The 23,785-nt window shown below is 30.0% G+C and overlaps 4 protein-coding genes across 6 annotated transcripts; 2 read left to right on the forward strand and 2 right to left on the reverse strand.

Moving 5' to 3' along the window:
* Window positions 1–486: 486 nt before the first annotated feature.
* On the reverse strand, window positions 487–1,814 carry LOC113861009 (histone-lysine N-methyltransferase SETD1B-like). The gene is made up of 3 exons (XM_027493601.1): window positions 1,489–1,814; window positions 1,289–1,319; window positions 487–1,149 (listed from the first exon to the last, which is right to left on the reverse strand). The coding sequence occupies exons 1-3, from the start codon at window positions 1,812–1,814 to the stop codon at window positions 487–489; spliced, it is 1,020 nt and encodes a 339-aa protein (XP_027349402.1).
* A 3,307-nt stretch (window positions 1,815–5,121) lies between these two features.
* Window positions 5,122–6,070, forward strand: LOC113863354 (ethylene-responsive transcription factor ERF071-like). The gene is made up of 2 exons (XM_027496909.1): window positions 5,122–5,290; window positions 5,355–6,070. The coding sequence occupies exons 1-2, from the start codon at window positions 5,170–5,172 to the stop codon at window positions 6,017–6,019; spliced, it is 786 nt and encodes a 261-aa protein (XP_027352710.1). The 5' UTR covers window positions 5,122–5,169; the 3' UTR covers window positions 6,020–6,070.
* A 3,090-nt stretch (window positions 6,071–9,160) lies between these two features.
* LOC113861783 (60S ribosomal protein L19-1) lies at window positions 9,161–10,969 on the forward strand. 2 transcript variants are annotated; one of them, XM_027494809.1, is made up of 5 exons: window positions 9,161–9,339; window positions 9,778–9,900; window positions 10,182–10,495; window positions 10,651–10,715; window positions 10,804–10,969. In XM_027494809.1, exons 1-5 carry the CDS (start codon window positions 9,228–9,230, stop codon window positions 10,826–10,828), a joined length of 639 nt encoding a protein of 212 aa, XP_027350610.1. In that variant the 5' UTR covers window positions 9,161–9,227; the 3' UTR covers window positions 10,829–10,969. The 2 variants fall into 2 exon arrangements, with proteins under 2 accessions (XP_027350610.1, XP_027350611.1); XM_027494810.1 differs by having other exon boundaries at window positions 9,176–9,339; window positions 10,651–10,699; window positions 10,803–10,969.
* Window positions 10,970–12,660: 1,691 nt separating this feature from the next.
* LOC113861283 (ethylene response sensor 1-like) lies at window positions 12,661–17,646 on the reverse strand. 2 transcript variants are annotated; one of them, XM_027493995.1, is made up of 6 exons: window positions 17,253–17,605; window positions 15,784–16,716; window positions 14,103–14,471; window positions 13,736–14,002; window positions 13,342–13,469; window positions 12,661–13,208 (listed from the first exon to the last, which is right to left on the reverse strand). In XM_027493995.1, exons 2-6 carry the CDS (start codon window positions 16,690–16,692, stop codon window positions 12,971–12,973), a joined length of 1,911 nt encoding a protein of 636 aa, XP_027349796.1. In that variant the 5' UTR covers window positions 16,693–16,716; window positions 17,253–17,605; the 3' UTR covers window positions 12,661–12,970. The 2 variants fall into 2 exon arrangements, with proteins under 2 accessions (XP_027349796.1, XP_027349797.1); XM_027493996.1 differs by having other exon boundaries at window positions 12,693–13,208; window positions 15,784–17,093; window positions 17,253–17,646.
* Window positions 17,647–23,785: the final 6,139 nt, after the last annotated feature.

The raw sequence follows: 23,785 nt of genomic DNA on the forward strand, positions 1-23,785 counted from the left end.
GCATTTGAATACTTTAATCTAATTTATGAGAAAGATAATTTATAATATAATATTAAATTTTAATGATAAATTAAATATAAAAAATAAATTTACGTTATCATCTTTAATAATTTAATTAATAATTATTTTATATTTTTTATTAACACATTATTTTTAATAAATTATTAAATAAAATTTTAATATAAAAGAATTCTAATTCTATAATCTAATTCTTTGAGTATGCAAAATATAGAATTATAATTTTTATCCAATTCCAATTTTATCAAAATTAAAATTATAATTGTAATTCTACATGTCAATTCTAATTACATCCACAAAACCAGCAATAAAAGGTATCTTAATATCATTTTTCTAATCTCCACAGCTATCATAATCCACAATGTATATGGTTCTGGAAACGTATGAAAGCAATGTCCATTACCAAACTCATTTGGCGAAAAAATAAAAACATAATTAAAAATCTCACATATTGATCTTGAATTCGCATCACGGGACTAATACTGAATTACTATCATCAAGAACATAAAATGATTCTTGTGGGCGTCGAGTCAGTAGAACTAAGAGCAACACCAGCGCCAGCAACAGCAAGGGAAAAACCCAGCTTCTTATTATTGAAGCCTCACTATTCGCCACCATAGAAAACTTCACTTTTTCGTTCAAACTTGCTTCCTTTCCCACTATCACAGCCTCATCATCACCACCATAGTCAGTGTCATCTTCATCAGAGTCATTGCAAACTTGACTATCACAGTATTCTCCCTTGAATTTTCGATCCGCATGCCAAACTTGTTCCTTGTTGTAATTCAGGGACAGGGACGTGGTTGCTATTTCTTTTGAGCTATCTTCTTCGCCAATCTCTGAAACATTATCGGACATCATGTCGTCGTCGTCATCATCAACGTCTTCCTCATTATCATCATCCTCCGTTTCTGAGGATGTTAGCCCATCTCGAGCTTCATCTTTTTCCACCTCTTGTGCTTGGCCACTGGAGTTGTGTAACAATGGCATCAAGCATTCTTCCGCAACCCCACTTTGGTTGGACGACACCGCATTTTCTGGGTGCGAATTGTCAGAAAACACCGTTTGCTGATCCTTAAAGTGGGTTGGGCTCTCCTCTACGCTACTGGGTTTAAGCTCGATTTTCTCCTCCTGAACCATATTCAACATCCAAGTCGTTTATAAAATGTTAAAAAGGCCATACACAAACTCAAACAACTGTATTGAAAAAAATGGAGGGATCAATATTAATTAGCAGAATCAAAGGTTGAGCAGACAGCGAGGAACTAACTTGGTCGATGCTTTTATTGGATGTCCAACAGCTGCAGCAACTGACAAAAGTTAAAGAAGCGTTGAAATTGAACAAAAGCCTATATGAACATGAAGAGGCTCCTAATTAAGTTAACTAAATAAAGGTTATGTGTGTGTGTGTGTGTATATATATATATATATATATATATATATATATATATATATATATATATAGCATACCATGTGGCATCCTCATGATGGATTGTTGAATGCTGAAGAAGAGAGGTCAGAGTTTGGGTGATTTCATGATCTTCTTCACTCTTACACCCGTTTTGGTCCAACAATATATGTTGCTGTTTAGGTTTAGGTTGGTGATCATGGGTGCCCTTCCCCTTGCGTTTTTTGCTTGCAAAAGAAGCAACTGCCATGAAACCTGCAATGGCCAATGCTCCACCAAACACAAGAAGCCCCACAATCCCACCTTCGCCGCCTATGCTTAGGCTGCTTAGTGGGTGGATCTTCTTCTTTCCACGCTTGTTTGTGATTGTGATCCTTTTATCCTCCATCGATAATATCTTCGTTACTTTGCTTTCTCCTGTTTTGTTCCTTTGTTTCTTGAAAGTGCGACACAACACGAAGGCAAGGGGTGAAGTTTACCTTATAAATAGTGAGACTGAGAGAAACAAGCGAATTGAGATAGAAGCGGGTTTTGTTCGTTGCTTGACATTGGCATCTTCTTTGGCCTCTCACACGTCAAGAAGAATCTGTTAGTTCATCCTCGCGAGACACGTGCTTGCTTATCATCCATAATTTATTATAGTTAAGCCTCCGCAATTCTTGCTAGTTCTACCATAACACTTTCGGATCAATGGCACCCCAACCCCATCGACTAAAACTTGTTCAGTATTCGAGTTAAGCTACTTAGAGATAGAGAGGGTCATACACGATCCGTGATTACCGCTTTCGCGCCTCATCTTGCCCTTTCAGGATTTTCTAACTTGCACACGTTTTTCCTTTTTCTTTTTTTGTGAATAAACTTACAATTTGGAGTGAATGATTATATAATCTAGGGTAATGATTTTTGACATAGGGATAAGGGAAAAAACAGAAAGAAATAAAAAATGCGATAGAAGAAAAAAAGATAAAAAGAAAAGGTGAATGGAAATAAAATGTAAGAGAAAGAATGTCGAGACATTAAAAAATAAATAACTGAGTGAAAACTGGAAATATTTTAAAAACAAAAAAAAAAGATTAAAGAATAAAATAGAAACTTATTTTATCGTAGGAAGACAAAAATAATAATTTTGACAACAAAATATATGTCTATGAAAGAAAATGTGCGTAACCCAGCCTGTCATTGGCTTACTAAAACTTTTGTATAGGTAAGATTCAATCATGTTTGGAAATTATGTACAAGCAGCTGGCTCAGCTCCAAAGAAACTTTTAAATTTGTAATGCCCAAAAAATGAAAAATATTTCAAATTAATTGACAAAATAAATAATAATTCAACCAATCTTTTATCATATAGTGACGTGTTAAATTGTAATCCTATTAAAATTTGGGTTTTACGTAATTATCTCCACTTTACACAATTTGAATGAAAATTTATCAAATGACAAAATATCAACATGATATGTAATTAGTAAAATAAGGGAATAAAGTGCAACATATCTCCATTTAAAGGTTCTCTTATTTTTTTGGTGAAGGGAAAATTGTCTCCTTTGTGTACTTGTAGCATGGTGATTTTTGGGCTTATGCATTTTCTTGCCTTTTAGTATTTACTATTTAGACTTGTGCGCCTTAGGGCCATTAATTCACCTTTTGACCCATAAGATATCGAGTTTGCTTTTTTTTTTTCTTTTTTTTTTTTTCTATTTCTAACTTATCTTCTATTTTTTATCGTCATACTTTTATTGATATTAGAGTTAAATCTTTTTAAGCTAATCTATAATTAATTAATAATTTAACTGATACAGCTGGTTATTATAACAATGTCATAACATGTCTTTTACACACAAATTTATCATTTTGTCACTTTATTTAAAAAAATTTAATATATTTTTTTAACATATTTTGTCATTCAAATTTATATTTTATATTTTGAATTGGTTACATTTTTCTTATTTTTAGTATAATAAGTGATGAAAGAGTTAGAATATGAAGGAAAGTGAAAGAGTAACTTAAATTCTTAATAAAAATATTTTTAAAAAATTATAAAAAAATATTATAAAGGTGCAAATGAAAAATACCAAATACAAAAAGCAAAGCCTTCAAAATATGTATGTTTTCTTGGACCCACAAAGAAAACGGTATTTATGATTTAAAAAAAAAATTAGAAAACATAAATTGTTGGGCTCCTTTACCGTATTAATGGATTCATTAGAATCCATGGACAAAAACAATATTATGTTTTGACCCTATCAAAATTGAAAATGTTATTTTATACGAAATTTATTATAAAACCATATATCTATTCACCTATGAAAACCATGTGAACTCTGAAAAGGGATATTTATAATATTTAGATTATTATTGTGACAAAAAACTGAGAGATAATATGCCAAACTTGAATTTAAACTTTAACCTCACACTTAGGGTGAAATTTTATTCTAAAACATATAGCGTGCAGATGTGAGAAGTGCAGTATTAAAATAAAGCATTGCAAACTAATTTGCATTGCATGTAAATAATGCTCCAACTACATGCAGAAAGCTCACTATATTAATTAATATGTATCAGCAGCCTTTGTTGTTCAAAGTCACAGTCACGATTGGTTGATGGATTGTTTAATTTCCTTGAATCTATAGGTGATCATGCCCACCAGTTGGGTAAACGATGTGCCGGGTGGTTTATATATTTTAAGTTTTTTATGCTTTAAAATTATACAATAAAAAAATAAACCATGTATTTTTTAAATCACAATATCTAACATTATTTACATTAAATTATGTGTTTTTATTAAAAAAAAATTATTAATAACTTAATCATTACGATTGAGTCGATTGACCTTTTTTACTTTAATAATTTTTCATTTGGACCATTTGTTAATCCTTCTCAATACAAGATTATCTCAATTGCTTGATTGCTGATTGCAAAAGCGTTATAAGAAATAAGAATTAATGGATGAACTCAGCATTCTCAATTTAATTGTACTAAATCATATAGTATTAATCACGTACAGAGATAATATTAACGTTTTATTGGTTTTATTCATAACACACTATTAACATATAGATTTCTAATTTTTGCATTTGCACATAAACATAGCAAATATATACGAAAATCTTTAAAAGCACAGCGGAATTGGAACTTGGAAGAACAATACCAAGAACTAGCACTTAAGGATAAATCACGTTGTTTGACTTCCAATGATGAGCCCAACTCGTGTATGTGTGTTGATATTTTTAGAGTTTGATGCATCTTTATTATGTTCAAGTTTGATGAAAAAAAACTTCTACATTCTAAAATTTTCACAATTAAGAGATTTTTCTTTTATTCTTAAAAAAAAAAACGTTTTATTTAGAAAAAAAGCTCCCTTCCCGGATCATAGGGTCTACTCTATAATATAGAATAATAGAGGGGTACTAGGCAACCAGTAAAAGCAAAATTTGATTTTTGAGGATCAAGATCAAGCGAGGGCAACTTGTGATTTGAAAGGAGATATATTTATTTTTATTATTTTTTTCCTTTTTTCTTATTTTTGTCTTTCGACCTGCTTTTAACACCCACGACGTAGTGTCAAAGTTTCACTATTATAGTTACTGTGATTGCCATCAGAATTTTCAAAGAATGTGCCACGTCATCTCAATTTTCAGCTACAAAAGCCCTCTCACTCTCCATTTTTTTTTCACGTCCTCCGAGTCTCATTCATTTCATTTTCGTTATTATAGCAAACAAAAACACAAACCCTCCCTTAAAGCATGTGTGGCGGTGCAATCATCGCTGAGTTCATCCCTCGCCATCGTTCTCGCCACCTCACAGCCTCCGAGCTCTGGCCCAACACATTCGAAGCACGGCAACAACAACCCCCTCTCAAACCAGGTCTCTCTCTCTCTCTGCTTTACTCATTTCGTTTTATCATTATATTAACAAATTTACTTAACAGTTAGGGATGGGCCAGCCCCCCCAAAGAAGCAGAGAAAAAACCTGTACAGAGGGATAAGGCAGAGACCATGGGGCAAATGGGCTGCAGAGATTCGTGATCCAAGAAAAGGGGTTCGTGTCTGGCTTGGCACCTTCAACACTGCCGAAGAAGCTGCTAGAGCCTACGACAGAGAAGCCCGAATAATCCGTGGCAAAAAAGCCAAAGTCAATTTCCCCAATGAAGATCAATATTCCATTAAAGCTCCAGTTATTCCACCACCCCATCAAAATCCTCCCTTCTATCAACAACAAGAATACGTTAGCAAAAGTCTCAACTTGGAGTTCGGTTATGATCTGAACCAAGCTGGGCCAGATTTTGCTTCTGTTGATGAGAGATGTGGGTATGGATCTGCGTCGGGGTCTGAAGGTACTTACTCCACGTCGGAGTTACTGGGTGAGGAAACAGAAGTGAAAGTGTTGGGGGTTGCAAGTGAAGAGGAAAAGAACAAGGTGGATAAGCTTTCGGAGGAGTTGATGGCGTACGAGAACTACATGAGGTTTTATCAGATTCCGTATTATGATGCCCAGTTGGCTGCGCCTAATAATACCGTTCAGGAAAACGTCGTTGGGGATCTTTGGAACTTTGATGCTGATGCTGAGGCTGTTACTTCTTCTTCAGCTCTCTGATTTGGTGTCGCACTGTAAATTGTTTATCAAACTGTGTGCTGTTGTGTGTTTGGAATTTTCTCTTCATTTTGTACTACGTAGTGTTCAATTCTGTTCTCGAAATCACTTGTGTTTTGCTTTTCATTACAATTTTAATGTACTGAACGTAGTTTCCTTTTCTTTTGTCTCCTTCAACTTTCCTTCCCTAATTCTTCATGAAAATTTCTTAATTTGGTTTACGTAAATAAGAAATCACGGTGCAGAATTTGTGTCCCGGTTCTTCATGGAGGAATTGCGATGACTCTGACAGCAGTTAATTTTTTCAAAGGTTTTTTCTAAGCTATCAAATCTACAACTAAATGCCGTTACGTTAAAAAAAGAAGAAAAGATATATAACAACTACTATCTTATTTTAACGATGAATCTGTGCTATACTACCAAGTAACATTTTATCTTCATGTTTTTAGCTGTACTTTTTGCAAAGTAAGAATGTTATGTCCCTTGTTTTGTTATATTTTAATATTTTGTCAATCTTTTAATACTTAAACAATAAAAAGTGAATATAAAATTTAAAAAAAATATATAAGTTAGATGGCAAAGTAACTTTCAATATTTTGAACTCAGTTTAAGTGAATTTTTAAAGGAGTTCGAGAAATAAATTAGTGTAAAAAATAAAATAATGAATTAGAAATAACTTATATTTTATATAAAAAGTTTAGCTAAATTAAATTATAATTACCTTTTATTATAAAAAGAAAATTAATAAAACATAAAAATATTTACTTGTTGAACTAAAAATATTTTTTAAACAAATTTCCACGTTTATAAGTTCACTTTTCTCATGAACAACTTTACAAATCTCAAAACAAAACACACCCTACTTTTAAATAGAATCGGGTCACATCGTATAAGTGAAGTTGCTGTCAATAGAATTGTTTTATAGATTAGTGAATGCTTTATTAGCATTTTTGTTAAGTAAAAATAATGTTAAGTGTGAAGTGTACGAAATTAAAAAAAATTATATTTATTTTGAAAATAACTTGGTTTCATAAGATTGGTTGTTTTAAAATATTATTTTTAACCATAGTCCAATCTTTTATATGAAAAACATTAAAATATAAATAAATGAATCGTCAGTGGAAGTAGAAACTGAAAAGTGATGTAAATCGAGGGACGCCGCTGAATTTGGCATTAAATTAACAGACGGGGCGCTCGGTGGGCGCCTACGGGTTTCGGCTGAAAAAGCAGCGTAGCAACCACTCATTTCTAAGTAGCAACGTGATTTTTGACCACCCAAAGCAAAGTAGCAGTGTGATTTCATCGTTCAAAAATTTAAAATAATTATAATTCCTATTTTAGAAATTCAGTAAGTTTATTTTTAACAAAATATAAACAATATTACTATTCAAGTTTTTAAAAACACACTCCTAAGAAAAACCGCCTCGGCACCCGAAGATCGAGAATTAACCTCACATACAAAGGATATGAACATATTCAGTGAGAACATCACAATAGTTTAATTATGATGAAAGTTAATAATGTTGATGATAAAGTATGAATTTGATTTAGTTAATATTTGGCCAAAATAAAACATTTTCACAATTTTTTCTGTTGGTCGATTTCCAATTTTAAAAAGTATCTAATTGATTTTAAATGCGTTTGAAATATTTTTTTTTATTTTCACATTTTATATATACGTTGGTTTCTCCAAAACACGTACGAGGAGATCGAGATAACCACAACCACACCCAGACCATAGTGATAGGTGAGAAATAGAGGTAATTCAACCAAGTGCTTGTAGGTTAGCGAAAATAATGCTAAAAGTATAATGAAATTATCTTGTTTTCTTTGCATTTGAAAAAAGGTGATTTTTCCTAATTGAATACAAACCAAGCATTGTGTGTAATGTAAGAATACTTTCACTTTATTATTGTGAGAAATAGAAATAGTGAATGCTAATTATTAAAAAAATTGAACAATTAAGATTAATATATATTTATATATGCATAATTAATTTTAAAATTTAATTATTTATGTGTAATTATATTATTAAATTTTTTATTCTTCTATTTTTCATATGACAACTATTTTCATGATAAATGTCCTGTATGTAATTTTAACTTCAATTCACTTAAACGGGTTTTGGACACAATGTCGACAGCATCCCTAACTCGTGTAATTTAGAGGCAACTACTTACTAATTTACCTAGCAAGTAATATTATTTGTTTTAAATTTTGATAATAATTATTTTATTTGCAATACTTAATATTTTTATTTCATAACAAATGAATATAAAATAACTTATAACATTTAAAACAAATTAAGTTTAACTGTTATATATATTTTTTATACTTAAATTATTATTATTTTTAAACTAAATTAAATAATAAAATAAATAGAAATATACTCGTGCAAATTTTTGCAAGGTATGTTTACTAGTTCTATTCTGTTTTTTCTCTCCTCTAATATTAAAAGATTTAAGGAAAACTAAAGAAGGATAACATTTTAAAAATTTTAGATTATACCAATTAAAATGTTTCAGATCTTGTTTTACTTCTCACTCCTCCTCGTGAATTATACCAAACACGAACACTATTTCTTTTCTCTACTTTCCTAAACTTTTTTTTTCAGTATTTATTAAACCAACTGCATTATTAATGCATAAGTCCAATGCTTATATAGACTATCATACTTTGCAAGATTGTTAAAAGCAATTTTGTTTACCCAAACTTGGTCCAGTTCAATTAAAAACAAATTCTATAAAATTGGGAGATGCATTTTATTATAGTGCATAGTTGATTCTTAAAATTTATCATTCCTATAGTTAAAAAAATGTCCTTTGCAATGATCTTTTCCTCAATTCGGTATATTTCATTTAGTGTTTATAACTTTTTTTTCTAAATAAACTTTTTAAATTTTGCCAACAAATAATTTTCTTTGTTTCAATCGGCTTTGGGGCACACGAGTTTTTGGGAGTTGTGGTAAAATTATAAAATGCGGAGGTGAAGTTGGGCTCAGAAATAAAAATGCAAAACGGCTGTGTGTCTATATAGTTTTTGAATTGGGCCACCAAGTTTTGAAAAAAATGTATTGGGCCACTAAGAAAATAACAGAAAAACCCAACAAGAAACATTATTATATGGTTGTGGATTCCAAACCCTAGGTTATATAGTGGTTCCCTTCCGCAAAGCGCGATAGCCTTAGCTTCCACCAGAGTCACAGCAAAAGATGGTATCGCTCAAACTTCAGAAGCGGCTGGCCGCAAGCGTTCTCAAGTGCGGAAGAGGAAAGGTTTGGCTTGACCCCAATGAAGTCAATGAAATCTCCATGGCCAATTCCCGTATGCACTTTCTCTCCCTTGTCGTTTGTTAAACGTTTTTCTTTTTCACTATTCGATTTTAAAAAAAATAAAGAATAATATCTCTGCTAGTTTTCACAAGATCTGAACATTTTTTGCTGTTTTGAGCTTTAGCGATAGTATGCGCGTAGATTGCAAACATGATATTACTACACTTTATATGTTATCATAAACTCTTATCGGTTTTTCCAATGATTGTATAGTTTTAATGGAGGCAAATCTATTTACAATCTTTGAGATTCTATATAATTTTGCTTTTAAACACAAGGATTTTCCTTTTGAGAAATGATACTTGTGAAACAAATTTGTACAAATTAGAGAGAGATAGAAGGTGGTGATAAGATAGGTGACGTGATAGAAAGAGACAGAAATTTGTTGTAGAAATTGTTGTGTGAATAATAAAACTTCTGTCATTTTCAGGCCAAAACATAAGGAAGCTGGTTAAGGATGGGTTTATCATCAGGAAACCTACCAAGATTCACTCACGCTCACGGGCCCGTCGAATGAAGGAAGCAAAGAGGAAGGGACGCCACTCTGGATATGGTATTTTCATTCCCAACCTTAATTATCTTCATGTCAAACTGAAACTGATTCTAACTCATGATTTGGGGATCTAATCGTTGTTAGTTTGTGATTTAAGCTTGCACTCATTTATAAATTATCGTCATAGACTCATTATTTATTCATTAGGAAGTTATCAAAACACTTTGAAGATTATACCAAGTTGCTCGCCATTTGTATCAATCAGTGTATATGAAACATTCATATGTGGGCATAGAAAGAAAGATTTTTACTACCTATAATGTCTTGCTGAATAATACCAGGTAAGCGTAAGGGTACAAGGGAGGCTAGGCTTCCAACTAAAATCCTTTGGATGAGGAGGATGCGTGTCCTCAGACGCTTGCTTCGCAAGTACAGAGAATCTAAGAAGATTGACAAGCACATGTACCATGACATGTACATGAAGGTTAAAGGTAATGTTTTCAAGAACAAGAGGGTTTTGATGGAGAGCATACACAAGTCCAAAGCTGAGAAGGCAAGAGAGAAGACCCTGTCTGACCAGTTTGAGGCCAAACGTGCCAAGAACAAGGCCAGCAGAGAAAGGAAGATTGCTCGGAGGGAGGAGCGCTTGGCTCAAGTGAGTTCCATACTGTCTTGAAAATCTATTTCTAAGATCATACAGTTGATTTATATTTTCTTGGCTGTTGCTTTTGGGGTTTTACTGTATTAACAAATATTGTCATTGAAATTGGTAATGAAAAATTGATAAATTTCTCCCTGTAAAATGTTTAGGGCCCTGGAGAAAAGCCATCAGCTGTACCCAGTGCTTCACCTGCTACAGCATCACAGCCAGCCCAGTGAGTAGTACAATTTATGTTTGCCCTATATTTTTTTTACCTTATTGCCATGCTTCATGTGTTTTCTAAATACATATCTTTTATACAGAGCACCAAAGAAATCCAAGAAGTGATTCACATTTTGAGGTTGGCTGGTAGAATCCTTCGGGGTGGCTTCCTGAGTTACTGTTCTAAAGTAGTTTTGACGAGTTTCTTTGTTGGTTTAGACCTTGTTTAGTTTTGTTTTAAGTATATGAAATTATAATATTCGGTTATTTTTTGCTGGTGTTTCGCTGTTTTTGGTATGGATAATGATCATTGTTGCGGAAATATTGATGTTATTATCCTTTTATAGTTACTGCTCTTCTGATCTCAATTCTCGTAGCCCCACTTTAAATCATTTTACGGCGGAAACAAATCTTCAAAATTATGAGATTATTGCAATTATGGTATATTTAAAGCCCTCGATTATCATTAAAGCAAAGATCCGATGAAGCTGAGGTACTAAACTGTAACAAAATCGAAAACTAAGGTTAAGCATTTAGGTTTTTATCGTTAGCCTATTTCATTTTGATTTGGTAGTTTGATCGTGAAACTTATTTGTTTCTGTATTTCCGGAATGTGTAATTCTGGGGCAAAATTCAAGTACTAAGTGTAAAATAAGGCATTGTTTCGTATGGATGATGAACAAGGTTTATTTTATTGTAAAGTTTTATTTTGATATTTATAATTAAAAGAGAATTATAAGTTCACAATCACCAAGAATAAATTCTTGTATGACGAATTATATTTAGTAAGTATTATAACTGTATAGTACAGATTCAATTTTTTAAAATAAAAAATCTGAAGATTAAATAGTTACTGTTCAGCATAATTGATTATTTGGAAGATACGGGATCTCTCCCAACAGGAATGAATTAGACGTCTAATTTCCCCCCTCTCCGTCTTCTTTAATCTCTTTTCATATTCAACTCCTCTCATCTTCCAAATTCCTTTTCACCTACTCCGTAAATAACTCTTCTTTCTTTTTTCATTTTCATCTCCACCTATAGCTATCTTTAATTCTTTTTCTCGTAATTTAAAATTCGCTTAAAGTTAATTTAATTTATTTAAGCAAATTTTATATAATTTTTTGTTTTATTTTTGCTTAAGTAAAAATAAAATTAAAATTTAGTTCCCGCTAAGAATCTGGATATTCATTTCAACCGTGACAACAAAAAAATGAAACTTAAAAGAATAATTATTTTTTGGTCAATATTAATTTGTAATTGATCAAGAGGTATTTGAAAATGACTATTTTGTCCGTAATAAAATTGTTTATATGTTCATCAAAAATCTTATTTTAGTTGGATAAGAAGTTGAGTTAAATTTTTTTACTTGTAAATTGATAATTTGTCAATGAAAAGCATTTGCACAATTGAGATGACGTTGAAAGAGACGAATATTAACGTTGAAATATCTCACTTAAAAGGAAGTAAAGAAGAGTTTCATTGGTTTGACATTATCGCTTCTAAATATTTCTTTCCGAAAAGCAAAAAATAAACCGTGTTTGTTCAACTAAGCTTTTAACCATATTGGAATTCGTGCAATTGAGTTTTAAACCGTATGCAGAAAGACCTGTAGTACAGATTTGTAAAAGCAATCCACGTCTAAGTAAAAAATTACATTTGATTTAGGAAATATAAGTTGGTGTTCATGGGACCAAATATTTATGAAATAGGGTTCATCTCATGGAATTTTTTCCTTTTTGCGTTTAACGTATTTGCTGAACAATCAAATGTATATTCCAACACATTTAAGTTTTTGTTTTAATGCATCTGCTAAATTATCTCTCAAAAAACATATCTATGGTTCAAAACAAAAGAAAAAATGTCTTGATACCTGCACGACTACGCATTTTGTTTATTTATTTAGGCTCCTAATTACCGTATCACTATACATTATGAGGTACTATAGTTTCTTTCACCAAATAATTTATATTTTTCAAAAAATGATAGGCACCAAACAAAACTAACTTTTGCGTACTGAATATCAGAAATAGTACTCTAAATCAATTATGGATCATCCCTCAACTTCGTTTTTTTGTATTATATGCTAGTTAATAATATGACAGGACTTACGGGTAAGACCTGTTTGTTAGAAACATACCTGACGCAGTAGCCTAATCTATAGCTGCAAACTGAAAATTATACAATTTGCAATATGCAAAATGAAAATAAGTTTACTATATTTGGTCGACTGTGATCAAATGGTATGCAATTTAGGTTCTATGGATTTTAGAAACTTCTTTGGTTGCGTCGATTGGAAAAACCTGCGTCATCATCTTCTTTGACAAAGGGTTTAAATCTAGCGAGGCCTCCACTTCCACTATATGCTTGGCCTCTGTTTGCAGCTTGATGATCTGATGAGTCTGGATTGCTGCAAATCCCAAGTTTGACGATGAATGTAGCTGTGCTTCCTTTGTCAGGGCCCTCACTCTCAATCCATATGTGACCACCCATGAGATTTACAAATCTGAACCAATTTTGTCAAGAGTCAATATACGATAAATAATATTTAAGCTATAGTATTAACATTCATTAAGAATAGACGTAATAACGCTATCTAACTAGGTAATCAGCATCAAACTCAGCATTTTTGGATGTACCTTTTACAAATGGCAAGCCCAAGACCTGCACCACTGCTAGGTCGTGCTGGTCCACTCCGAGACTGAGCAAACTTGGTAAAGAGATGTGGAATATCTTGCGGGAGAATTCCACATCCAGAATCTTTGACCTGAACAAACAAGGATGCTAGGGTCAATAAACAAGCAATATCAAAATTAATTCCTCGGATTAACTACAAAACAAACAAACGGTGGATGTCTTTGGGTTAATTCCTTGGCATCTAGGCGTGCATGTTCCAGATGATTCAATTATTTAGGTCATCGAAGAATTCAATTACATAACTATCCGGATATAAACATTAGGAATTTTTCTAGAACCTATACGTCAAAAATTAATTTAATTTAAGGCTAGGATAGTTGATGCCCCAGTCATAACCTGGACTCGTATGTAGAAATGGCCATCACTTGATGCTGGATAAAATTCAGGAGGGCGCCAATCCTGTAAAGATTCTGGTTTTGCAACAGATGCTCTTATAGAAACATAGCCCTCCTTGGTGAATTTGACAGCATTACCCACAACATTTAAGAGAGTTTGCATAAGCCGCTTTTCATCACCAATGGCATAAGAAGGCAGATCGGGAGCCAGAATTAAAGTAATAGGTAATTTTTTCACAGATGCTATAGGCTTTATCAGTTCAACGACCTGCATTTAAGATAGAAAAAGATGAAAACAATTTCATAGTAAAGATTAATAATGTACCGCTATGAGAACCCAATGAAGAAGAAAATCTTACAGCAATTACCTCTCCCAAAACACCATGAAGGTTGAATTTTCCCATTTCTAATTCAAGGCTACCATCTTCAAGGCGAGAAAGATCTAAAACATCATTGATAAGTGTTGCCAAAACATTACTACTCTTCAATACTGTCTCTATCATAACCCTCTGCTCTGGAGTCAGTTCAGTCTCCAAGAGAAGTGATGATAATGCTATAATTGCATGCATTGGTGTCCTCATTTCATGATTCATGACAGCAAGGAAATCATTGCGAGCATGAATCGCCATCTCTGCCTCTCGCCGAGCTAAGTCTAAAGCAACATTCTGCTCCATGAGTTGATCACGGGCTCGCATAGACTCCTCCAAAATAGCAGCATGTGAAAGGGCAACTGCTACCTGTTTGGAAACTACAAATGAGTTCAATATGTAGAAGAATAGTCTCCTGAAGTGAATACTTTGAAATGTATATATATTAACCAGCCATAACCCAACATTTTGATTTGAGGTCATATAAAGAAGCAAATGCTAAAACATCAGCAGGCATCAGCAAAATTTTGAAATGGCAACTCTGGCATTATATCAAATGTCACAAATGCAAATTTAAAACATAGTTAATATGGTCATTTAAGTCTAGTAAGAAAATTCCTAGAAAGCATAATGGGGTTTGTTAACATCCCATATCAGCGGTCAAAGTACAACTTGTTGATACATTTACATGGGTGGGGTCACTCAGTGGTTAAACTGTCCAAGTATAACTTATATTGACTTGGGCAAGTCTAATCCCTTGTGCTGGCTTTTAGGGTTGAGGTAGGCCGATCTATTCTCAACTCTAACATAATATCAAAGCCTATCCCAAACTATTGGTGGATTAGTTGCTTGTGCATGGAGGAGGCGAGAGGTGTTTAAGATACACATCAGCTGAGTGTTGAACTGTTGATAAGATTTTCCTTTTAGCTATTGCAGCACAATTTCCAAGTCATGATACAACAACCAAGCCTTATCTCACTAAGTGAGATCAGCTACATGAATCACATGACACCATTGAACTTGGTCAAAAATCAAATTTTTAAAAATTTGATTAATTAAAATGTATCTTTTAATAACTTTGTCTAAAAGAGAAGTTCTTTTGGGTCTCTCTTGACCCCCTATTTAAATAGCTGAATTTTTTTTCTGAAATGAATTACTAGGTGCATGGGATTAAAATTGATTTTGAACATTTAACAAATGGAGCCAAAGGATATCACTCTAACCACAAAAGCTAGAAAAAAACAAGAGATATATGATGGAAACCATGTGTTGACTACAAGTAAATACATGATTTGGCATCCTCCCTAAACTAGCTTTTGGATCGCACGTACCTACCAAGTATCGTTTGTCGCCTTCTTCCTTCCTTAGTGGTTGAAAAATACCCATAAACCCCAAACCGTTATCATTTAAGTCAAGCATGGCCTGGCCAAATGACCAATGGTTGAAAGCCATTTCCTAATTCTATTAATATTCTACACCCCAAAACAAATTCGCTATGACAGTTAGAACATAACTTCCAACAACCGATGACAACAAGTATAATGGTTTAAGCAATTAACAAGGAGTAAAGGAATACAGAATAATGAAAATAAGGAACAGACATTATACAATATAAAAACAAGAATGGCATAAGGAAAACAACAACCAATATGATAAAGGAAATCACAAATGAACTCAATACCTGATCAGCAACAACATCAACAAGTTCCAACTCATGGTCTCGCCATTTTCTAGCACTATCAGTAGGGAGGATGAGAACCATGATTGCGTAGCTTTTTGCTGAAAGATCAGGCCAATCATTAATTTGGAAATTTGACAGATGCAAAAGTGGCACCCGAACAGCAACAACTTCAGGTGGCACATATCTTCCCACGAGAGGTCTGATCCTGGCCAGTGGACAGGTGTGCGGTATCCTCATAGCTCGAGGGCTATTGAAGACTTCATTGACAATAGGAAGGTTTGTTGGCACAGTAGACCCAACTTGCACTTGGTGGTAGGTTAAAGTATGGGAGAGTTGCAGATTCAGGCCACTTCTTGACGGCATCCATAATGCACATTCCTCCAAGCCTAAAGTCCTACCCAGCTCCACAAGAGTAGTCTTCAGAATGGTATGCCTGTCAAGTGTGCTCCTGATTTCATGAGTCAACATTCTAACATGCCTTCCGGTTTCTTCTTGAGTAAGAATAAGTCCCATCTCCCTGTCAAGTTCTTCAGCCTTGTTCTTAAGGAATAATTCACGCGTCTTGACGCTCAACAGATCAGGAATAATGTGAACAAGCATCAGAGCAGTCGCACAAGACACAATAGCACACGACACTTTGGCAATTGTCATTACAACAGCAACAGCTTTAGAGTGTGGAGAGAACGTCCACAAGTTTATGAAGTGAGTTGCTCCACAGAGCACAATAAAAGCGCCAAACTGCATAAGCACCCATCTATATGGAAAGAAAGCAGACTTCTGAACAAAATAGATAAGTTCCACAGGAATTGAGAAATAGGCAAGGGCAATCAGAACATCCGAAATATACTGATACTTGACAAGAAGTTCATCTGGAGGATATTGTGTGTCTATACAATCACAGGATTCCATAATCTAACACCCGTGCAAACGGATCTGTCATCACCAAAGCAGAGGTTGTTATCACAGGTTTCCAAACAGTTAAAAGGGACCCCTCCCCTTCATTCCCCCAAAACAAAAGTAATTTTGTATGTATTCTATTCTTTCCCAGCTTTGTATTCAAACTTCAGAAACAACATCAACAAGTAACTTAGATATAAATAAACCCAAATTGAACTCTTAATCCACGCTTGTGAAAGAGGGTTGAAATCAAAGGCACCAAAAACATGAGTTCAGAGACAAGACCGGATACTCTTCGAGACGATTCATATATATAAATTACTTATTTCCAACAATCGCTCAAATCCATTAATCAGGAGATAAAATCCGCTAGAAATAAAATAACACCTTTAATCTATAAGGTCAAAACAAATCTGCACAAGCAAACATGCTCAATTAAAAAAAAAAAAAAAAAAAAAAAAAGCTAATTGTATTTCCAAAACAGCAGAGAAAAAACCCCATGAGCATTCACCAATGGATCCAAAGTGCACCCAAAAAAAAAAGAAAAAAGAGTGAGAAAAAGAAGTAATTACCAAAAGCAGAAGAAACGGAGAAGTAGATCAAGCGGTGGAGTGATGGGAAGAGTCCATTTGGTTAGAAGAAGAAGAGAGAGTGGGAGTGAGAAAGAAGAGTTAAAAGCATGAACCCTTCCCTTCTCTCACGGACAAACATGGCAGGCTCCTACTCCTACTCCACCGTGCCCTTTTCCCATGCTTCTCTCATATAACTTTTCACTTTACACACGTGCCACATCCTTTTCGTATTGGCTGGCATCTCATTATATATCTATTTTTTTTATTTGTATTTACGTAAGTTAAATAAACATTTATTTGCTTTCTGTTTTGAGGCTAAGTTTTTCTTTATTATGAAGAAAATAAAATTCATTGGTTCCTCTGGATTTGCTAGGTATCAATTTATGGATGGTGCTGGGCCTACCCTCCTTCCTTTTTCTGGTTAATTGCTAGTAAATTACTAAATTTCAAGTTTTGATTCACTGTTTAGAAAAAATATCAAGCCCCAGTACAGATTCAGATGTTCTCAATTCTTTGTTAGTAACTTTTCTTGCCGTGCTATTATTAACTATGTTTGAATTTGGGCTATTATAGAATTGTTTTAACTTTTTCTTTGGAGCGTTGACAATTGAGACACATATATTCTTAAAAAAAGTATTTTATTGTTTTTATAAATTTTGCACTTGTAAATATTTTTAAGTAAAATATTATTATTTAGATAATCCTTAAAATCATTTATATATTGTGAAGAACAAATCTTTGGAAATTACAAAAAATAAAATAAAAATGTAAAGGACAATGTATGATTACTTTTGTATTTGTCAAACTGAAGCGACGAGTAGTGGAAAGGAAGATACATTGCCTCATTTGCCATATCGGAATGTTGGTCCATATACAATGTATTTCAGTGACCGTCACCGTCGCCCAATGCACCACAAATCACATCATCGTCTCATTTACACTTTCTTCTTGATTATGATAGAAATTAACATAAGACAAATAGTTTAGAAAAATAAACATATTTTTTCATGTATCTTTTATTGTTTATAATTTTAATAAATAGGTGAAAAAGAAAACAAAGGATAAGTGAGATCCACGTGAAATCTATTTTCTTCACAACAGCCAACAAAACAAGAGAGAAATTTTAACGCCAGACACCCCTTTGTACAAAAACTTTATTTTTCCCTTTTTCTTAGTTAAATAACTTAAAAGCTCACTTTATTTGTACGTCCTGATAGTTCATGTCATTGTTTTATCCTTGTTTGAAAATTTTATTTTTTTGTATTTTTGGTTAAAGGTGACTTTTTAACAATAAATTTGCCTTTATAAAGAAATATTTTATTCTATTTTATTAGTTAAATAACTTAAAAACTCACCATTGTTGTTTTATTTTTTCTTATGTACGTTTTCTAAAAATACATCTTGTTTATAAAAAAAACAAAAAAACACTTTTAAGTGTCTCTTTTGGTAGTTTAAAATATATTTTCTATCATTTATATATTTATAGTTTTGTTATATTATTCCACAATTTCTCTTAATAATTTTTATACCATTATATAAAGTAATCATTATTAACTAGAAAATATGTCTGTGTATTGCATGGTTTATTTTTTTATTAAATTAATTTATTTTATAATATAAAAATATAATTTAAATACAAAAAGTATATAAATATAATAAAAAAATTACTGGTTAAAATAAATTATTATTAAAAATATGTATAATTTAATATTTTTTTAGTATAAAACAAAATAGCATACAAATATCTTATTTCTAAAATGTAAAAGTAAAATTTATATTGTTTTATGAAATCATAAATCATTTATTATTATAAAATTTTAAATAAATAATTATAACAATAAATTTTTTAATATAAATTATAAATTATAAATAAAAAGCTTTATAATTTTTTATATATTTATTTATATTTTTTGAATTAAATTTATATAATAAACTATTTATTTAAAATTATTAATAAAATTTATTATATATTTATTAAAATATGATATCATATTTTTTTTAAAATAACTTATCAAACTAATATATACAAAAATAAAGTATTTATTTAACTAATGTATGAAATTTTAAAAATTTACTTTAAATTTCAATATATACAAAATTATATATTAATATTTAAAAATAAAAATATATTAAATATTTTACATATAAATAAAATCACCATTTAAAATTATTGAAAATAAAAATTTATAATAATATAAATATACTGAATTTAAGAGTTTACTTTTTTATTAAAAAAATATAGAATTGAGTTTTTTAAATGATTAAATTATTTTATATTTTTAAATAACATAATTCAATATTGATGGACATTATAAATAAATTAATTTTATTTAATAACTAATTAAGTATAATAAAATTATGTTATTTGGGTCATAAAATTAAAATAATAAATTTATTAATTTTTCTTATATAATTGTTTTTTATTTTTTTAAAAAATTAATATAGTTTATTTATTATTTTAATTAATAATTAATAAAAATAAATGTATTTATAAACTAACTTAATCATGACATAATATTTTAAATATTTTATTAAAAAAATAAATATTAATTTAAATAAAATTTAAAATGCTATATAAAATTAAACATTGAACTAAAAAAAATTTAATATATATATATATTATTAGGTCTCTAATTATTTTAAAGATATATAAATATAATTTTAATATAAATATATTAAAATATTATATCGCTATTGAAAAAATAAATGTATTCTAACTATTTTATCGCAAATATAGTGAATTAGAGATTTACTTCTTGTTTTTGGATATATTTTTTGTTTGTCTCTTTTATACGTTACTTAGTTCTACAAAAAGATGTCAACATCCAGTAAATCTAATTTAATTTGTTTTAATTAAAAAATATATAATTTTAAGAATATAATATAATAAATAATTATATTAATAAAAAATTTGTATTGATTTCATATTTTTATGTATAATATCTTTATTTTGATTTATATCTTCGGAACTAATTATTTATTATATTATATTCTTAAAATTTATATTTTTTAATTATAAGTTCATAAAATAACTAAATTTTTTTATTATGAAGCACTCTTCTTTACGTTTGTAATTAAATGCTAACATAAAAAATTTTAAAAACATTAGAATTTATATTCTAATCTAAAAATTTTAAATAATCATATAGTTAAAATATGAAATTATAATAAAATAAATATAATTTGATATGTTAATATAATTTTTTTTTTTATCATTTTAAACACTAACTTTTATCTTTCTCAGATTTAAAATCTTTCAATAGTTGTAAATATTTAGACTTCATATAGATAAAATTTTAAAATAAATGATATATATAGAAATTAAATATAACAGTGTCAAAATATTATATTTTCTTTATTTATTTATTATAATATAAAATTATTAAATATAAAAATAGAATAGTTAAATCATATTTATTTTAATTGTTATGATATTTAATAATTTTTAATTTATTTTAATTATTATAATTAATTAATTTTAACTGGAGAATTTTGAATTTATCATCATCATTATTGTATTTTATAAAAAAAATATTGCAACAAAATCATTAAATATAAATATTGTTAATTTTTTAATTTAAAAAAATTAAATTTGTCATCATAATTATTATAATATAAAATATAAATAAAATATTATTTATATTAATAAGTTATACATAATTATAATATATCAGTTCCTATTAAAATATTTTTAATAAAAATAAAAATTTATTTTTGAATTTGAATGCATAGAGTACTAAGTGAGTGTACATTAGAGTAACTTTATAAGTTCTGAATTTTAATGCATAAATTAATAAGTAAATAGAGTTACATAAATATAAATGACTTTATACGTTTCAAAATTTAATGTATGTGTAATAAATAGGTGTAGTCAATTTTACATATATGTTCTGAATTTTAATGCATAAAGTAATAAGTAAATAGAGTTAGATATATAAAAATAACTTTATACGTTTCAAAATTTAATGCATATATAATAAATAAGTGTAATCAATTTTACATATAGATATATATATAGATATAGATACATAGATATATATGTATATTAAATAATACATAATAAGAAATCAATAAATGATATTTTTATTTAAAATTATAGTATTTAATGTTATAAATGCATTAAACTATACAATTTCTAATAAAATATAACTATAAATAAGTTCTAATTATGTACCATTAAAACATACATTTAAAAATATCTAAAATAAATATTGAATAATATATATATCATCTTAAAAATTTAAAAAAATATTTTAAATTTATTATATTAAAAAATTAATAAACATAAAAAGGAAATAAAATTTATAACCATACATGTATTTACATGCATATTTACTCATACTTCTATTTTAAAGTAATTTATAGTTTATTTTACACACATAGGTATGGGTATAATTGGATAAGGTCAAATTTAAAGTAAAAAAAATAAATTATTGTTTTGTTTAGATTGAGTTGAGTTTTGTCAATATTTTTAAAGTATTCCTAAAAAAAATCCAGTAAATTAAGATAAAAGTAATCGTTTCAAATAATATACATAATTTTTTTAAAAGCAAGGTTTGAGATGTATGTACTAAAAAAATCACATTAGATCTCAAATAAAATTGTTTTACTGTAAAGGATATCTAAACCAAACAATTAAAATTAGTTTGGGTTGACGTATTTTGATTTTAAAATAAAAATTATTTGAAAAAATGAAAAGAAAAACTATTTAAAAACATGGATATTGTCATGCACCTAGGTCAGGATAAGATTGATCGATTTCAAAATGTTTAAAGATATGACCCGAGTTGACACAAATTAGTAGGTTTGACATTTACAAATAAAACAATGATTTAATGAGTTGACCTAAACTATTTGTTCCCTTCAACAAAAAAAATTATTATATTTTGATATTAACTTTATTTATCTATTTTCTATTTTTTATCACATTATTTGTCGATTTTTTTAAACTTTTAAAATTTTCTCACCATTCATTACTCAACTATTTAATAGTCGTCAATGAATTATTATATTAAAAATAAATTAGACAAACGAGATTTGTAAGTTAACTTAGACATCCTAAAAACCTTCTTTATCATACTTACAAATGTAAAAAGATGTGCACATTAATTTGACGAAACGAGCGTTATCTCAAATAATAATGTTCGATGGGTTACATATTAAACAAAACAAAACAAAATTACGTACGGTACAGTTACAAGATACAAATAATCCCACACCATAACAAAATAAATAGTCATACAAATAAGATTACATGAATGACCCAAGTCAAGGGTAAGCTTTTGCGGTCGGTGAGAGAGTTTAGCCCATTACAAAAAATGAAACTTGCTTATTTTTTCAATTTTTTTTTATTGTTTCGTTTCTGACCTAGGTGAAATTCACATGTCTATGTGGGCAAATTTAGTAAATTACACTAAATTGATACTTTTGTTTTGCACATGTGAGTTGTGTCATTAGCGCTGACGATGAAATGTTCTCTAGTCCACTGAAAATGTGAGATGGGCCTTCAACATTTTCAGATTTTTTGGGCTGGTTCGGCTCAGTGATAATAAAACCCAATTAAGCTTCTATGTGGGTTCAATGGGAAATTCCAAGTTATTCCTAACCAGTAAGCTTGTATTGGCCTCCGAGCAATTGAATGTGAATAGGAACGTTTAGAGAAGCGTGCCGGTTGGTTAACGACCATGCTACCCACTTCTTCCAATGCTAATGGAACTTCTCTGTCAAGCTTTCCTTAATTTGGATGGTAATCATTATGCTCATCTTTTAGCCAAGCTGCTAATGGCATATACCTTCCGTTCTTCTCTCCTGCCAGACAAATCAGATCAGTGGCCACCTTCCTTTGTTGTTAGGTTTCTTTTATTTGTTCCTTTACCACATAAAATATGAACCAGATTCTTATTTAGCTAAGCCTTGTCGATTTCTTATTTTTATACTGAAATTAATATCAAATTTAATATTTTAACATGAAATCGTGGAAGTTGTTTATAAGGCCAATGTAAGGGTTGAAAGCATTTCTTCTGGGCTATTAATACTTGCAATAGTTTAAGATTATGAGGATGCGAGAGAAAAAATAAATAAATAACAACAGAGGCTTAGCAATTATAAACTCAAAATATTGTATTGGCATTGGGTTCACAGTTAATTTGTTCGCACAAGTAGCTGTGGTAGAGTGGGAAAAGTTTATAGCTTATTTTGTGTAAACGTGATATTGGAATATTATTTGTGAAAAAGCAATTCTAGATATGTTAGGGCAAAACCGTGTTGAATCACGTCTATGATGTTTTTCCTAATTATAGGTATTCATTGGCATGGTATAATAGTTTAAGGTATTCACAAACCAATTCAGTTTAACGTAAACGGTAAAAATTAAATTTTAAAAAAATTGAAAACTAAAATAAATAAAAATATTTTTAAAAAATTGAATCAAGTTATCAATTTAATTAAAAAAATTGTCCAATTAAATATGAACTGTAATTATACACGCATACATAACTTTGGTTTTAATTTAGTAATTTGATATTTTAATTTAA

Source organism: Abrus precatorius, unplaced genomic scaffold (assembly GCF_003935025.1).
Source record: "Abrus precatorius isolate BTA unplaced genomic scaffold, Abrus_2018 Scaffold3, whole genome shotgun sequence".
NCBI classification, from domain to species: Eukaryota; Viridiplantae; Streptophyta; class Magnoliopsida; order Fabales; family Fabaceae; genus Abrus; species Abrus precatorius.

Coding starts and splice junctions, on each gene's coding strand:
- LOC113861009 (XM_027493601.1), bottom strand. CDS start 1,814: ATGGAGGATAAAAGGATCACAATCACAAACAAGCGTGGAAAGAAGAAG. Junction 1,320..1,488: donor CATCATGAGGATGCCACATG/GTATGCTATATA, acceptor CAGTTGCTGCAG/CTGTTGGACATCCAATAAAA. Junction 1,150..1,288: donor CCAATAAAAGCATCGACCAA/GTTAGTTCCTCG, acceptor AATATGGTTCAG/GAGGAGAAAATCGAGCTTAA.
- LOC113863354 (XM_027496909.1), top strand. CDS start 5,170: ATGTGTGGCGGTGCAATCATCGCTGAGTTCATCCCTCGCCATCGTTCT. Junction 5,291..5,354: donor ACAACCCCCTCTCAAACCAG/GTCTCTCTCTCT, acceptor TTTACTTAACAG/TTAGGGATGGGCCAGCCCCC.
- LOC113861783 (XM_027494809.1), top strand. CDS start 9,228: ATGGTATCGCTCAAACTTCAGAAGCGGCTGGCCGCAAGCGTTCTCAAG. Junction 10,496..10,650: donor GGGAGGAGCGCTTGGCTCAA/GTGAGTTCCATA, acceptor TAAAATGTTTAG/GGCCCTGGAGAAAAGCCATC. Junction 10,716..10,803: donor ACAGCATCACAGCCAGCCCA/GTGAGTAGTACA, acceptor TCTTTTATACAG/AGCACCAAAGAAATCCAAGA.
- LOC113861283 (XM_027493995.1), bottom strand. CDS start 16,692: ATGGAATCCTGTGATTGTATAGACACACAATATCCTCCAGATGAACTT. Junction 14,003..14,102: donor TTCATGGTGTTTTGGGAGAG/GTAATTGCTGTA, acceptor TCTTAAATGCAG/GTCGTTGAACTGATAAAGCC. Junction 13,209..13,341: donor GGGCTTGCCATTTGTAAAAG/GTACATCCAAAA, acceptor AAATTGGTTCAG/ATTTGTAAATCTCATGGGTG.